Source organism: Strigops habroptila, chromosome 19 (genome assembly GCF_004027225.2).
Source record: "Strigops habroptila isolate Jane chromosome 19, bStrHab1.2.pri, whole genome shotgun sequence".
Lineage (NCBI taxonomy): Eukaryota > Metazoa > Chordata > Aves > Psittaciformes > Psittacidae > Strigops > Strigops habroptila.
The window spans coordinates 674,207-687,957 of NC_044295.2; the positions used below are offsets into that span (position 1 = coordinate 674,207).

General features: G+C 46.4%; 1 protein-coding gene across 4 annotated transcripts in view; it reads left to right on the forward strand.

The window, feature by feature from the left end:
• Positions 1-13,751, forward strand: part of GPATCH8 (G-patch domain containing 8) — a 53,120-nt gene that overhangs the window by 8,881 nt on the left and 30,488 nt on the right. For 2 of the 4 annotated variants that reach the window (XM_030508799.1, XM_030508796.1), the window contains exons 1-2: positions 6,916-6,996; positions 12,773-12,790. Coding sequence is in view for 1 of the 4 variants with exons in the window: in XM_030508793.1 (XP_030364653.1) it covers positions 6,922-6,996 (75 nt within the window). In the remaining 3 variants the exon portion in view is untranslated. Of the gene's footprint in view, positions 1-6,915; positions 6,997-7,964; positions 8,000-12,772; positions 12,791-13,751 lie in introns of those variants that run through there. The other 2 variants (XM_030508794.1, XM_030508793.1) reach the window with 2 other exon arrangements.

Consider the following 13,751-nt stretch of genomic DNA (forward strand, 5'->3'; position numbering starts at 1 on the left):
TTGGATCTGCTCATCCATCCCGGGCTGGCTGCAGGGAATGTCAGAGCAAACACCAGGAAACAGCCCATGGGTTGTAGCAGATGTGTCTGCCCTGGCTTCATCTGCACCAGAAAATGGCCTTTCTTGGGCGTGCTCATTCCTCTTTGTAGATATTGCAAGTGTTTCAGCTGCTGGTTTCCAGCCAAATGCCTTCAGAGCTTTCAGGGCTGGGGAGTGGGTTTGGTTAAATGTTTTAAAGTGGCGTTTGTGGGTAAGAGCCCCAGATTTTATGGCTTGGCTTAATCTTTTGGGGAGTTGAAGGTTTATTGATTGCATTGATGGATAAGTAGAACATGCACAAGAGTGCTGATTTGCTTTAGGAGTTTAAAATCCTGTTTTCTAAAGTAAATGCAATATAAATTTTTTTTTCTTTGAGTCTTTTCCTGATTTTCTCTCAGTGTAAACCTAATTTTTGAATATCTAAGGAGCACACTGTGTTCTTCTCAAGTGCAGTTAAGCAGTTGTGAGCACGCTGTGCTCTTTTCCAGTGCAGTTAAGGACTAATGATGGGGGAGCACAGTGAGGCTGTTCTGCAGAATGACTTTCTTCAGACAGTTGTCTGGGTGGTCACAGGAGCCAGTGTTGCTGAGCACCTTCCTGAGCTGGGCCTGACCCTCGGTATGGACATAACCAGATTGTTTCTGCTTTGGCATCCCAGCAACTGCATTCTGCATGTTCCCTCCCCAGTCATCGCTGGCGTCCGTGCTCTGAGGCACAGGGGTTTGTGCCAGGGGCTTTGTCTTATTTTACTCCATTCACACCAGTGAAGGTGTCATCTATCCCCGTGACTTGTGGAGCAGGCAGCATTTCCCCAGGTATCCTCATTCTGGCTCTTCACATCTGCCTTCTGTTGGGTTTTGTAACTTAACATCATCTTCTTTCATATTAATAATCCTGTTGGTGTAACTGAGCTCTCTTGTTGAGCAGTAACTGAAAGGACAGCTGAATGAAGGCGCTCTGAAAGGAAACCATTGCTTTCACATCTCCATTATGCTACTCCTTTGTTGTAGTTTTCTCCCATCTCCACATGAGAGCTGTGTTTCAGGGTTTGGGCTGGCTCCTGCAAGGCAGCCTGACTGTTCCTGTGAAATAATACACGCATAACTTCAGGCTGCTCATAAAAGAAACCACTAATTCCCATCAGGAATGTGCACTATATGGCGTGTATTCTGCATGCTGACATCTTAATATCCTCTGTGCTTGGAGAGACTGCAAAGAGCAGTCTCGTAATTAATACCCAGGGAGGTCTAATGGCCTTGAAGCGGTTGAAGTGACTCATGGTTCGTCCCTCCTTGTGTTGATGATGCTGTAGGTGACTTAGAAACTGCAGCGCCCAGGTCTGGGTTGGGATACACCCTTCTGGGGAGCAGAAGGGAAGGAGAGGACACATTTTCCTTCTGTCTTGCAGTTCATAGGCTTATTGTAGAACCACAGACTGGTTTGGTGGAAGGGACTTAAAGCTCTTCCAGTCCCAACCCTCTGCCACGGGCAGGGACACCTTCCACTAGAGCAGGTTGCTCCAAGCCCCTGTGTCCAACCTGGCCTTGAGCACTGCCAGGGATGTGAAGGTGCTTTTAAAGGGTGTTGTTGCCCTCCCACCCCCCAGTAATATCTGTATCATTAGATGCTTTGTCTTTGCTCACCTTCATAAAAAGATGCCTCGTGTAGGGGAGAGAATGAATTCTGTGATAGTAAACTTACTCTGATGATAAATGGGCTTAAATTACCAATTCATTTCACTTGCAGGGAGGAATTTCTTGGCAACAATTCTTTCCGCTGAAGATTCTGGGATGAGAGAGTGATGAAGTTCTTTTTTCTATTGAATTATACTGACTGGGTCTCACAGTGTTTGGGACCTTACAAGTGAGACAGCAGCAGCGCTTCTCTTTCCCTTTAGCTGTTTAATGTGAACTGCTTCAGAAAACGCAGTGACTCCACGATGTTTAATCTTGGACCAAATGGCATTTGTTGGGCCAGAGCTCTGAAGTATTTACAGTCCAAAGAAGGGAGAACAAGGTCTGAAACCCTGCACGGAGGCAGCTTTTGTTAGTTGAGTTTTCAAATGCTGTGTTTAGAACTCTGTGGTTAAATGTGTGAGGGCTCCAAGGCATAAGGTTTGGCAAAGAGCTTCATGCAAAGATCAAGCAGTGGGAAAGTGGAGGAGAGAGGAGAGGGCATGTGACTGTGAGTAACCAGAATGGGTAGTTAGCCAGAACTCAGCTGATTTTACATAAAAACAATTACAGGATGCAGACAGTTGGCTCCTGGAGATGAATGCAGCAAGGAAACGAAATGGTGGGTAAGGAGTGTTTGGCTGGTGAAGGCTTGTCCTTGTTTCTCACCTGAGTGGTAAAATATATTGAATTTTGATGCTTGTTGTGAAGCACCCAGCATTGGAGCACTTGCTGTAGCACTGAGCGATAGCAGTACATGATGCTCGAGTGGAAGGAAGCCTCTCGTCTTATTTGCTCTGCTATTCTAGGATGGAGGTGGCATCTGTAAGAGAGTGATATGAGCAGTGCAACACTTCTTGTTTTGCAAAGCAGAAGTGAGAAAGCCTGATGCAGGCAGCTTGAAAACGGAGGGGCAGAGGGTGGCGGGGAGAAAGGTGCTGTGTTCAGTCCTGAAATCCTGGTCCACGGGAGTAGGAGGAAACTGTCATTAGCTGGCAGGGCCAGCGTTTTACTGTGTCTCTGTAATACAGGGAAGAAGGTTTGGGACTAGGTTTTCGATAGTGCTGGGTTTAATGCAGCTGTTATTTTATGGCCTGGTATCCATTTTGTAGGGATTGAATTCTTTTCACCCAAAGGTTTCCTCTGAAGAGCAAAGCATCACTCGGAGTCTGCAGAAGACACAGATTAAAATCCTATTAAAATGTGGTCTGTGCTTATGGCTCGAGTTTCCCAGAAATGTAATTTATTCTCAACAGATTCAATATCTAGGATTTAATGAATTGTTAGATTTAAATGTTACGTTCAGTACTTTATGTTCCTCTGATCCATTGGCTTAAGATTCAGCAAAACAGAAATGGATCCCTTTGATGGGCCAGGTTGAAGGACTGGAAAAGAAGGAAACCAGATGAAATCCCTCCCAGCTCACTCCTTGGCCAGCTCCAGGGGTGAGGAAGCGAAGGGACAGGCTGGGCTGCCTCTGGAAGCCCTGTGGTGACAGGCAGCAGCGCCTTAGGCTGTTCGCCATGGCCCTGGAAGTGAGAACCATTTTCCCCCTTTTAGGTGCCATCATGCTGAACATGCTCATAAACCTGACCTCAGGGTGATGTTGGATTGTCCTCTGGCCCTTTTCCAGGGCAAGCTGCTTGATGGTGGAAGGGCAGTTTTTCCTTTATCATTGAAGTATTGATAACTAAAGAGCAGTCTGAGTGGTGACTATTGATTTCAGTTCAGTTTGGACACTTTGGTGTTCTGCCTGTAATGACCTGGAACAGTCATCCCTGTACAGTGAGTACGAGCTCTTGAGCATCCCACTGTGCTCTGGTGTATCCCGGGGTTCAGGGTGATGGCAAGCACTCTGCCTCTTTTAAAACCTCTAGTATTGGTATTGCTGCTATTTGGAAAAACAAGTAACCCATCCCCACTCCCTTTATCAGTAGCAACCCCCCAAAGTAGATATAAAGTAGATAATAACCCCCAAAGTATATAAATACATAAAGTAACCTCCAAGGTGGATAACTTAATGGGATCTTAATAACTTAATGGGATCACTGGAACCTGGGTAGGTGGCTTGATTCTCTTCCTGACTGGCACAGTGAGTGCTTGGTCCCTTCGTGCTTTCTGGGAGGGGTGGTTGGGTTTAAGCACAGCAAAATGGAGCTGTAAAGCCTCAGCTCAGCAAAGCAAATTCCAGCTTTCAAGCTGGAATTGACCCTGGCCTTTGTAAAAGCAATTTCAAATGCCTTGGCTGGCAGTGTGCTGGAGGAGACAGCGAGGAGGCAGAAGTGTTTTGCCGGTTCCAGGTAACTCAGTTGGCACGTTCAGAGCTATCTACAGGCAGCAAATCATGTTGTGAAATCGGGGGGGAGGAAGCAGAGCTTTGGTTTTGCTGAGAGTGTTTCCAGTGCGTGTTAACTAAATGTTATCCTAGAACCCCAGCCTGGTTTGTGTTGGGAGGGACCTTAAAGCTCCTCCAGCCCCAACCCCCTGCCACGGGCAGGGACACCTTCCACTAGAGCAGGTTGCTCCAAGCCCCTGTGTCCAACCTGGCCTTGAACACTGCCAGGGATGGGGCAGCCACAGCTTCTCTGGGCACCCTGTGCCAGCGCCTCAGCACCCTCACAGGGAAGAGCTTCTGCCTCAGCGCTCATGTCAATCTCCCCTCTGGCAGGTTAAAGCCATTCCCCTTGGCCTGTCCCTACAGGCCCTGATGAAGAGTCCCTCTCCAGCTTTCTTATTGGCCCCTTTGGGCACTGGAAGGTTTTATGTGGGTTTACTTATTTTTTCATATATATGAAGTTTCAGTAAGATGTTTTCACCTGCATTCAGCAGCACGTGTGCTCTTACTGCTTTTGTTCTCTTGAGCACTGCATTTTGGGAGGCTGGAAGTGTCCTCCTGCCTTTGGGGCAGGTTTTCCGTCGTCTTCTCCCTGACTTCCAGCACACACACGTCCAGCCTGTCCATCACCACTGCGCCTGGCTTCAAGAATCATTGCCTTTTTTTAAGCAGCTCAACAACTGCATGTGCATGGTAACTTTGCCTTCAGCTTGCTCCTTGAAGGCTGGCCAAAAACAACGGATGGGAGTGGATTGCTGCCTGCAGATTAAGCCCCAAACTTGCTCTGGAGAGGCCGTGGGAAAGAAGCCTCTGGGAGCAGAGCGTGGCCTGGGTGGATTACTGCTGTGGGTGATGGACAGGCTGGTGCTGGGCACCAGCAGCAAAGCACATCCTCTTGGCAACAGGTTTTTGTCAGGATGGGCTCCTGCAGATTCACATCACTGGATACGAACACTCGTTCCAGAGGATTTTTGGAGGCTGGTGCTTGGCCTGTAGAGTTCCAACAGGCAGTGCCTTACAGCTGGAATTTGCTCTTTCACATGCTGGCTTTCATTAAAATTCTTGTAGAAGGAAAAGTTGGTGTTGGTAGAAGGGAGGAGGGTGACAACATGTTTCTCTTGGCAGTGGTGCTGCATGTTCCTGTTCTAAGTGCTTGTAGAGCCGGGAGGCAAAGGAAACCTGCCAGGTGCTTGGTGCATGTGGAGCAGCCAGAAGGATTTGGGTGGGATAGGAGTGGGGGGCAGCAGCCGAGGCCTTGGCACTTCCCAGGGTTCTGTAGGGCTGTGACACCGAGGGGACACAGCAGAGCCCACGGAGTCACCCCCTGCAATGACTTGTGTAGCTGCAGCATCTCCCCTGCTTGCTCTTGAGTTTGCAGCTTTCCAGGTCTGGTGGATGTTAGTGCTGCATCACAGACCTCCTGAATGGCCAAAAATGGTTCACCATCATTGCAATTCCAGGAATTTGAGCTTCCAGAAACCTCTGAAATGACAACAGAGCTACAGCAGGGATGTTATTTTTTCCTGAAATGGCAATTCCCACTGATGGTGTTCCAGCCCCAGCGGTTCTGGGGGACAGAGGCTGCTGTTTGCCTTCCTGGCTCATGAACCCTCTATGCTTTATGTCCAGGCAAGAGCATGGAAAGGTGGGATTTTGCCATAGTGGAGGATTGCTCAACGCCAGGCTCTGCTCCCACAGCTGCTGGTGGTGGTGCCCTGTTGGGGAGGGCAGAGGTTTCCCTGTTCAGAACTCATCAATCTGGTCCTGATGGATCTTCCTATCTGCTGTAATTCTTATGCATGGCCAGTCTATAGGACTAAAGATGTTTGATGGAGTTGTTCCAAGAGTGTAAGGAAGCAAGGTGCTTGGATTTCATAGAATCTTGGAATGGTTTGGGTTGGAAGGGACCTTAAAGCTCATCCAGTTCCATGGGCAGGGACACCTTCCACTAGAGCAGGTTGCTCCAAGCGCCTGTGTCCAACCTGGCCTGGATTTATTGTGCTTTGTGGCATTTTCTTCACTGTGTGAGCACCTGCACACTCTTGGTGCACTTACACTTGTATCAGCACACCCTGTGTGCCTCTTGGTCCATTTCCCTTTCCTCAGACGTGGTCCTCAGTCCCCTCATTTGTGGTGTAGCAGTTTTAGGTGCTCACAAATGCTTTAAGCTGGACCATGTGGAATGAGCAGTTCTGTGTGTGCATCCTGGCATTCTCTGTGCCAGTGTTTGTATCGTGGGATCACCTGCCTGGGGTGGGAAGTAACAGCTTTGTGTGTGCTGGAGCATCACTTCCACTAATGGTTTGCTGCCTGAAATCAGGGAAAGGGCTATTCCAGACCACAAACAAGTGCTGTGGGCGCTGACAGAGGTTTTGTTTGGTACCACTGTGGGGTTTTGTTGGTTTAAGGTGTGTGAAATTACAAGTATGCCTCAAGCAGTTTGCATTTGAGGCTGCAAGAAAAGCCTTAAAGGAGAAAAGACAACAAGAAACTCCTTTGTAGTGGTGGTGGGCTCAATTCCTTCTGCTGCTTGTCCTGTGTGCTTTTAAGGTTGGCACTGGTCTTTATGGTCAGTGTTTTCATAAACTTTATAGACTAAAAAAGCCCAAAAGTGCTGTCATTGTAAATGCTTGATATTTTGCCAACTTCCATGTTATGATTATCATCAAATTGGCTTAGGTTTTGGAATATTTATTTTTCTTACAGCCTGTGTGCTGAACTGAGCCTATATTTAACATGTTCACTCATTAGCAAAATGCTACTTATATATATATAGTGTTATATAAATCTGACTGTACGCAAACGTGACTCTTGACATGAGGCTGTTGGAAGTGTGTTCTCTGCTGTAGAACTAACCCTCCTTTTCTGTTTCAGGGCAACCACTTTGACCAGTATGAAGAAGGGCACCTGGAGATAGAGCAGGCATCCCTGGACAAGCCGATCGAATCGGTAAGACACAGACTTACAGCGTCAGCAACCACCAGCAGTTAGGCCGTGATCGGATGGTACTTGATGTGAATGCAGTCAAATGGGCTAGGTGTGGGCATCTGTCTGGCAGTACAGGGTTAACTGTGTGTGGTAAATTGCATGCTGAGATGCAGTGGGCCTGGGATTTAATCTTTAAATAGTCCTCCTAAAACTATAGGTGACTAAATTTTAGTTCCACACAGTATTTCAGGAGTTATTTAAAATAACACATTCATTTGTAGAGATTTCTTATACTTTGCTTTGAAGACTCAGTTCAGTTCCTAAGTGAACCTGATAGAACAGTGTAGCAAAATGTAGCTTGATCCTTTTTTAGGTTCTAGTTTTGGGAAATTGGTGTGGTAAAGTGTTAGGATGTCACCTGGCAGGATGGAAGCACGGGTGCACTGCAGTGGAGGTGTAGTGGTGCTTCCCCACGAGCCTGAAACTGCTCCAGAGTTTCTGCAAAGTGCCACTTGGAGGTGTGGAGAGCACAGCGGGGAAAACCAAAGTTCTCTTCAGTTTTACCTTCTTAAGCTTTTTAATTTCTCTTATTTGCAAAGCACCCTCTGCAGTCTTAGGCACAGTAGCTTGTTCTGCCTAAACTGGACCTAAGTTTGGCGCTTAGCTCGAGCTAAGTTTCATTTGCAGTTTCAATATGAGAGCAAGAGAACTCGGAGTGAATACTCGAGGGTCACTTAGGGGTGTCCTGCTTAAGACTTGATTTATGTTAAGAAAATAGCAAGTGTTTCTTTTCCCTGTTAATAATTGAAGTTCTCTGTTTAAGTTTCTTCACGTTAGCCCGCACTTAGAAGAAACTTAGCCTTAGCTAAAGGTGGATAGATGCTTTTCATTCATGTCTAGGTTGGTGTTGTGTGTGTTTGTGTGCGTGTTAGATGTTTACCAAAAAAAAACTTACACAACTTGGGGTGTTCGACGTTTTTCTTCCGCAGCAGTTGGCCCATATTAGCTAAGCAGCCATGATCTGGTTTGTATTGCACGGTCTGCCTTTTTAATTTCTTCTCTAGGGTTTCCTTTCCCCCCTTCTTATTTCTGTTCTTCTGGTCCAGTGAACACTGCATATAGTACCTACTGTCTTAATGTGCTGGCATGATGCTAGATTTAGGCATGGCAGTAATTGATGACGCATGAGATAATGCTGCAGAGATGGGAATTTGTATTCAATGTTCTCCTGAATACTTCAATCTTACCTTGTGATATGGGGATTTTCATTAAAATGCCAAGCTTGTTTCCTTGTGTAAAGATAATGGGAAACACTTGTTGGGAGCCCACTCCCTGGAATGAGCATTTCAAAGTCACTCAAAGATGTCCAGACAGAACTGGTTACCTGATTTCTGACAGTGTTTTCTCAAGCAGAGGAGTAGAAGAGGTCCCAGGTGCCATCTCTCTGGTGGTGTGAGGGGCGAGATGCCCACAGCAGTATGTAAAACATGACCCACACGTCATCTGCAGGTGTAGTACTAGCTGCAGCTTGATTAATGTTGAACTGCAGCTGAAAAATTAAAGTCAGTGAAGGCTTTAATATTTTATTACTATATATCTCACCATTCAACTGTCAGGGTATTATTAAACTTTACAAGTTTTTGGTAGGTTTTAATATGTATAGTTCAGCTTAAGGGTTACATATGAGAACAGTTGGGTGGAGAGGACAAGAAAATGGCTTGCCAGGAGAAAGAGTTAAAACCTTAAATTGTTCTTACTTTTAAAATCCATTTTTTTTTCACTCTTCTTTTGTCTGAAACAAGGCTTTCGGGGGAGGATCCCCAGCCTGGGACATGAAGCTCTCAGAAGGAGCTGCAGAACTGAGTAAATGTCTGTTCTGCCTTGTCACAGCAGCTGTTGGAGAACACTTGTGCTGGTTTTGTGTGCTAGTAGCACAACTGAAGAGCTGTGGCTGCTACATGGGGAGGTTTTTGGTCTCATGAACAGTCCCAGTGTCAAAGTGGAGGCAGAGACAACCTGGTCACTTTTAAGGTTAATCTTCACATGCTCTTCACTAAATACATTTTTGATTCTGTAGCTGGAAGCACAAATGACTTTGTCAAGTTTCCTGACACTGAAAATGCTTTTGCTTCCACACTGATCATGACCGATGTGCTTTTAGAATGGGCAAATGACACACGTTAGCAGAAGGGGTTTCATGTCAGAGCTCAGGGGTGTTCCTCTCTTGCAAGTTTTTACCAGGAAAGCAGTGTTCATGCTACTTTTCCTGCCTTGTGTTTTCCTCTCATTGCTCACACCCAAGTGGGTGACATCCTCGAGCTGCAAAGGAGAGGGAAGGAGTAAGGGCAAGTCTGTCATTTGCCAAATACCACACATCTAAATATTTGCAATATTAACAAATTGATTGTTTTATAAGCCTTACCCAGTTCTCTGTTAGCAATTCAGCTGACCTTTAAAAAGGAATCTACTCCGAGGAATGAGTAAGAGCCTGTGCTTCACATTATGGAAATAGTTTGGATGACAAATGTCTTTGTGTGAGGAAGGGTGTTTATAACAACGGCAGATGAAAGCGCTTCCAGTTAAAAGTTTAAAGTTTGGTTATCCTGCAGGCTGAGGAGTGGATTAAGCACATTCTAAATGCAGCTTCTCACAGCTTAGTCACATGGAAATGCTTTCAAGACGAAAGGTAGCTTGCATCTGGAAATCCCGGGGGCAGAGGGTGTCACTCGGAGCCTACGTTTGACAATCACCGCTGAAGTGAGATCCATCTCTGCAGCATTATCTGTTGAGAGGTGCTGACTGTACTGCTACAGCATGCAACTCAAAGGTGGCTGGAAAAATAGGTTTGGGAGTCTACAGATCATTACAATGTCGAAACGTGTCCTCAATTAGCGTTCTAGTGGTGGTGTTCCCGTGGAAATCCCGCTCTGGACAGCTTGTTTAGGCCAGAGATGGCTGGACTGAAACATGTGGTAGAACCAAAGTACACTTAATGGAAAACAGAGCTGACAGGAGGTAGTGGATGTGTGTAGCCCAAACCAGAAGCCAGCTATTTGCCAGTACTAAACTGAAGAAAATATTTCCTGTCAATGGATTCTTCATAGCTGCAAATGCTGATATTTTCCCCCCACCTCCCAGTAACCCTTTTTCTGTTCTGGTTTGGAGATGCTGCACTCCCACAGGCTGTTCACATCAGTGGAACCACTGGTGGCGTTGGCACATCAGAGCACTTAACCCTTTTTAAATTCAAGAAGCTGCATGCATCTGTTCTAAAGTATTTGAAGTGCACTGAGCTCAGGTGCCCGAGTGGGGAGTCACAACCAATTGCAGCGTTAATGAAGACCAGATTTTCTTCACGTTAATTCCTGATTTCTACTTGTTTATTGAACCTCATTGCTGTGAGTTCCTGGTTCTCTCTGTCCCAGCAGTACAGCTCAAGTAGGAGACAGCAGCTCACCCTGGGAGCAGCCCTGTCCCCATGCAGGCAGTGCGCAGTGGCAGGGGGCAGCCCAAGCTGTCACCAGTGCAGGTTGGAGGCCAGACTGCAAATCACCCACTTACTCTGGAGCTTGTTAGTTTGTTCCTGTCATAACTAACAAATGTCCTTCCCCCCTCTCTCTAATCCTGCTCAGTTGCACAGGGAGGACCTTGAGCTGCCCGAGGGTTCAGGCTGTAGTTGTTTGACGCTCACAGGCTGTTGTAGACGACTGTATGAGCTGAAGCTGGGTTTGTTGCACTGTATATCTGTACAGATCTGTGGACTCCACTAGTTCCAAAGTGTCATTTGATAAGGCTGCTGATTTGACATTTAGCAGTAGCCATATGTGGACAGCGCTATAAATAATGTGCTTCTTGAAGCTGAATGGTGTAGCATTACTATTTGGCTTTTCTCTCTAGTCTTCATTGTGTCATCTGTAGTGAGCTATAGGTTTTGTTTTGGGAATCTTTTCAACCTCTTGTTTGCATGGGTTCACCCAGTAGCATCTGATCCTTGCTTATAGATTCCTCAATACACAGTCAGCACAGCTTACAACCCACTCAAGAGACGCATGGCCCTGCGATGCTGAGATGGTCAATGTGAACATGTGGGGTGATGTGGGGATCCTGTGAAAAACCTGGATTAGGCAAAACTGGTGTTTTGGTTTATCCGTAACACAGCTCGATCCACCGACTGTGGATTATATCCCACGTACAACATGATCAGAACCTTCCAGTTCTTGCACACATCTTTTCATTGTAAGCATTTTGGTTTTTTTGTCAGAGAGCTGGGCTGGGTCAGCCTGGAGAAGAGAAGGCTCCTTAAGGGGAGACCTTAGAGCAGCTCCAGTGCTTAAAGGGGCTCCAGGAAACCTGGAGAGGGGCTTTGGACAAGGGCCTGTAGGGACAGGCCAAGGGGAATGGCTTTAACCTGCCAGAGGGGAGATTGAGATGAGCTCTGAGGCAGAAGCTCTTCCCTGTGAGGGTGCTGAGGCGCTGGTACAGGGTGCCCAGAGAAGCTGTGGCTGCCCCATCCCTGGCAGTGTTCAAGGCCAGGTTTGGTGAAGTCAAGACCTTTACATTTCCTCCAGGCTTTTGGGAAAGTTTCGCTTCACCTGTAATGCAGAGTTCTCCATCAGGAGCCACTCTGGCGTTCCCTGCACATCCCGCAGTCTGGTCTCTAGCCTGTCTCCATGACTGGATGCCCAGGCAGATAGTGCTGCCCTTGTGAGTGCTTTGGATGGTAAATGGGAGCTCACCTGCTCACTCAAACACCTCCTGGGTGACTTATTTTGGCTGCCTCAGTACTTCTGATGGTGGCTGGAGCACCAGGAGCTCCAAAACAACAGTGGAAGGAAGTGAGGAGCCTGGCACCAGTCTGGGAAACGAGGGATTTCCTTGTGGGGCTGTTGGCGTCTTTGTAGGTTGCTACAACTCTGCCCATAAACAAATTGCTATAAAGTGGGGATAGTTTAGTCAAAAAGAATGACAGTTCTTGACATTCACAGGAAATTTGGTGCAAAAAAGGACCCTTTATGTGAAAGAGGCCCCAATTTACGGAATGTTCACTTAATAAAGCAGCACTTGCTGCCCTGTGCCTTGTGGCTCGGCTCTCACCTGGGAGCCCAGCAAGCCTGGCCTTCCCTCACTCAATTTTTAGGGCAGCATTTACACTGCAGAGCAGTCCTGAGGCTCTGCCTTGGTGCAGGTCTGTGCTAGGAGTCTGGAGTGGAGGAAGAAGGTTGAACACAGCTAGAAATGAGCGGGGTAATGACTAGGTCCCAACTTGGATGTGAATATTCAACTCTTGGGGCTGTTCTCATTATTCAGCGAACCAGAAGATGCTCCATTTCAATCCAGTCCTATTTCAAATTAGGAAGTTTCCTGAATTTAGGAAAATTCACTGCTTAAACAAACAAATGGAATCGATTGAGGAGGGGGAAAAAAAGCCCCCTTCCTGGGAACCAAGCCAGGACCCATCAGGTGCAATTCCAATTCCTGTCAAGCAACTTGCGGCCATCCTCTTGAGTGGGTTTGTAAAAGTGGTGCTAATGTGTATAACCCTTCTAAATTTTCCTTTTTTTTTTTGGTTTTCCCCTTTAACATTTGTTTTCCCCTTCACTGTGTCAGTCACAACACGCCGCTCTTGAATCTCCCAGCTGGTCTTGACTTGTTGAGTTTCTTTTATGCTTTTCACTCTTCTTTAATAAATACATTACTTGCAAGCAGTGAATTGAAAACAAAGCAAAAGAAAAAAAACCTACCATTAGTGATTGGACAGTTTCTTACTTTGTGTTACATTTAACTGTTCTTTTGACAGCCCAGTTTTTAAAGCCAGGTTCGTATGGAAATGCTTTCACTCCACTTGCACTGCTTTTGGAAATAGCATACTGCTTCATCTGTCTTTATTTTAGTGCATTCATAACACAACACAGTCAGCACAATGTCTCATCTCCACTTAGCAAAAGATTGCAAAGTCCTCCTTGGCCTAGTTTTTGGTTTTCTTTGGGGAAAATGCAGCCATTTTTGTCAGCACCAGCTTTCCAAACCGGAGTCAGGACCCGTGTGTCAGGCAGAGCTGACTAATGGTAGCACAGCCAGTGTCACCTACAACCCCTTCAGCCTCAGCCCCTTTGCCTGACGCGCCCTGCAGCCGCTGTGCTGCAGCACGTCTGCTCCCAGGTAAGTTTCCCTCCACTTCCCAACAGCTCCATGGTGTTTATGGTTGGAATCCGCATTTGTTCCTTCTCCCTTTTTTGAATATACTGATTTAAGCTTTTAGATCTAGACATTTCCTTACTTCTCTCTTAATTTTTCCTTCCATGTAGCCCTAGCTCTGTCCTGGGGGAGAGCTGGTAGTGTGGGAGAGATGTGTGCTGGTGCCTTGACAAAGAGTGAGACACAATGTCTTGCTTTCCTGGCATAGCGTGAAACAAAATGAAACTCATACTTGATCCAATCTTTCTGAGGCAAAATGTATCCATGCAGCCAATATCTTTGGGAAGATGGTGTCGTCAAGCTGATGGACCAAAGTTCTTCCATGTGTAGTGAGTGCAAACTCCATTGCTGTGGACAACTGGGTTATTTCATTAAAGACACCCGCAACATCTAATCTATTAATTCATTTTGATTTAAGATCCCATGTCCCACTCGGTGTGATGGATTCACAGCCTGCTAGAACTCAGGATATTTGGGGGATATCTTGAGTTGTGGTTCCTTAATAACCAACAAATCCATATCATGATTTTTATCATGAGAGGGTGAACATGGTCCCAACCCAGAGTCATCTGAGGAGCTGA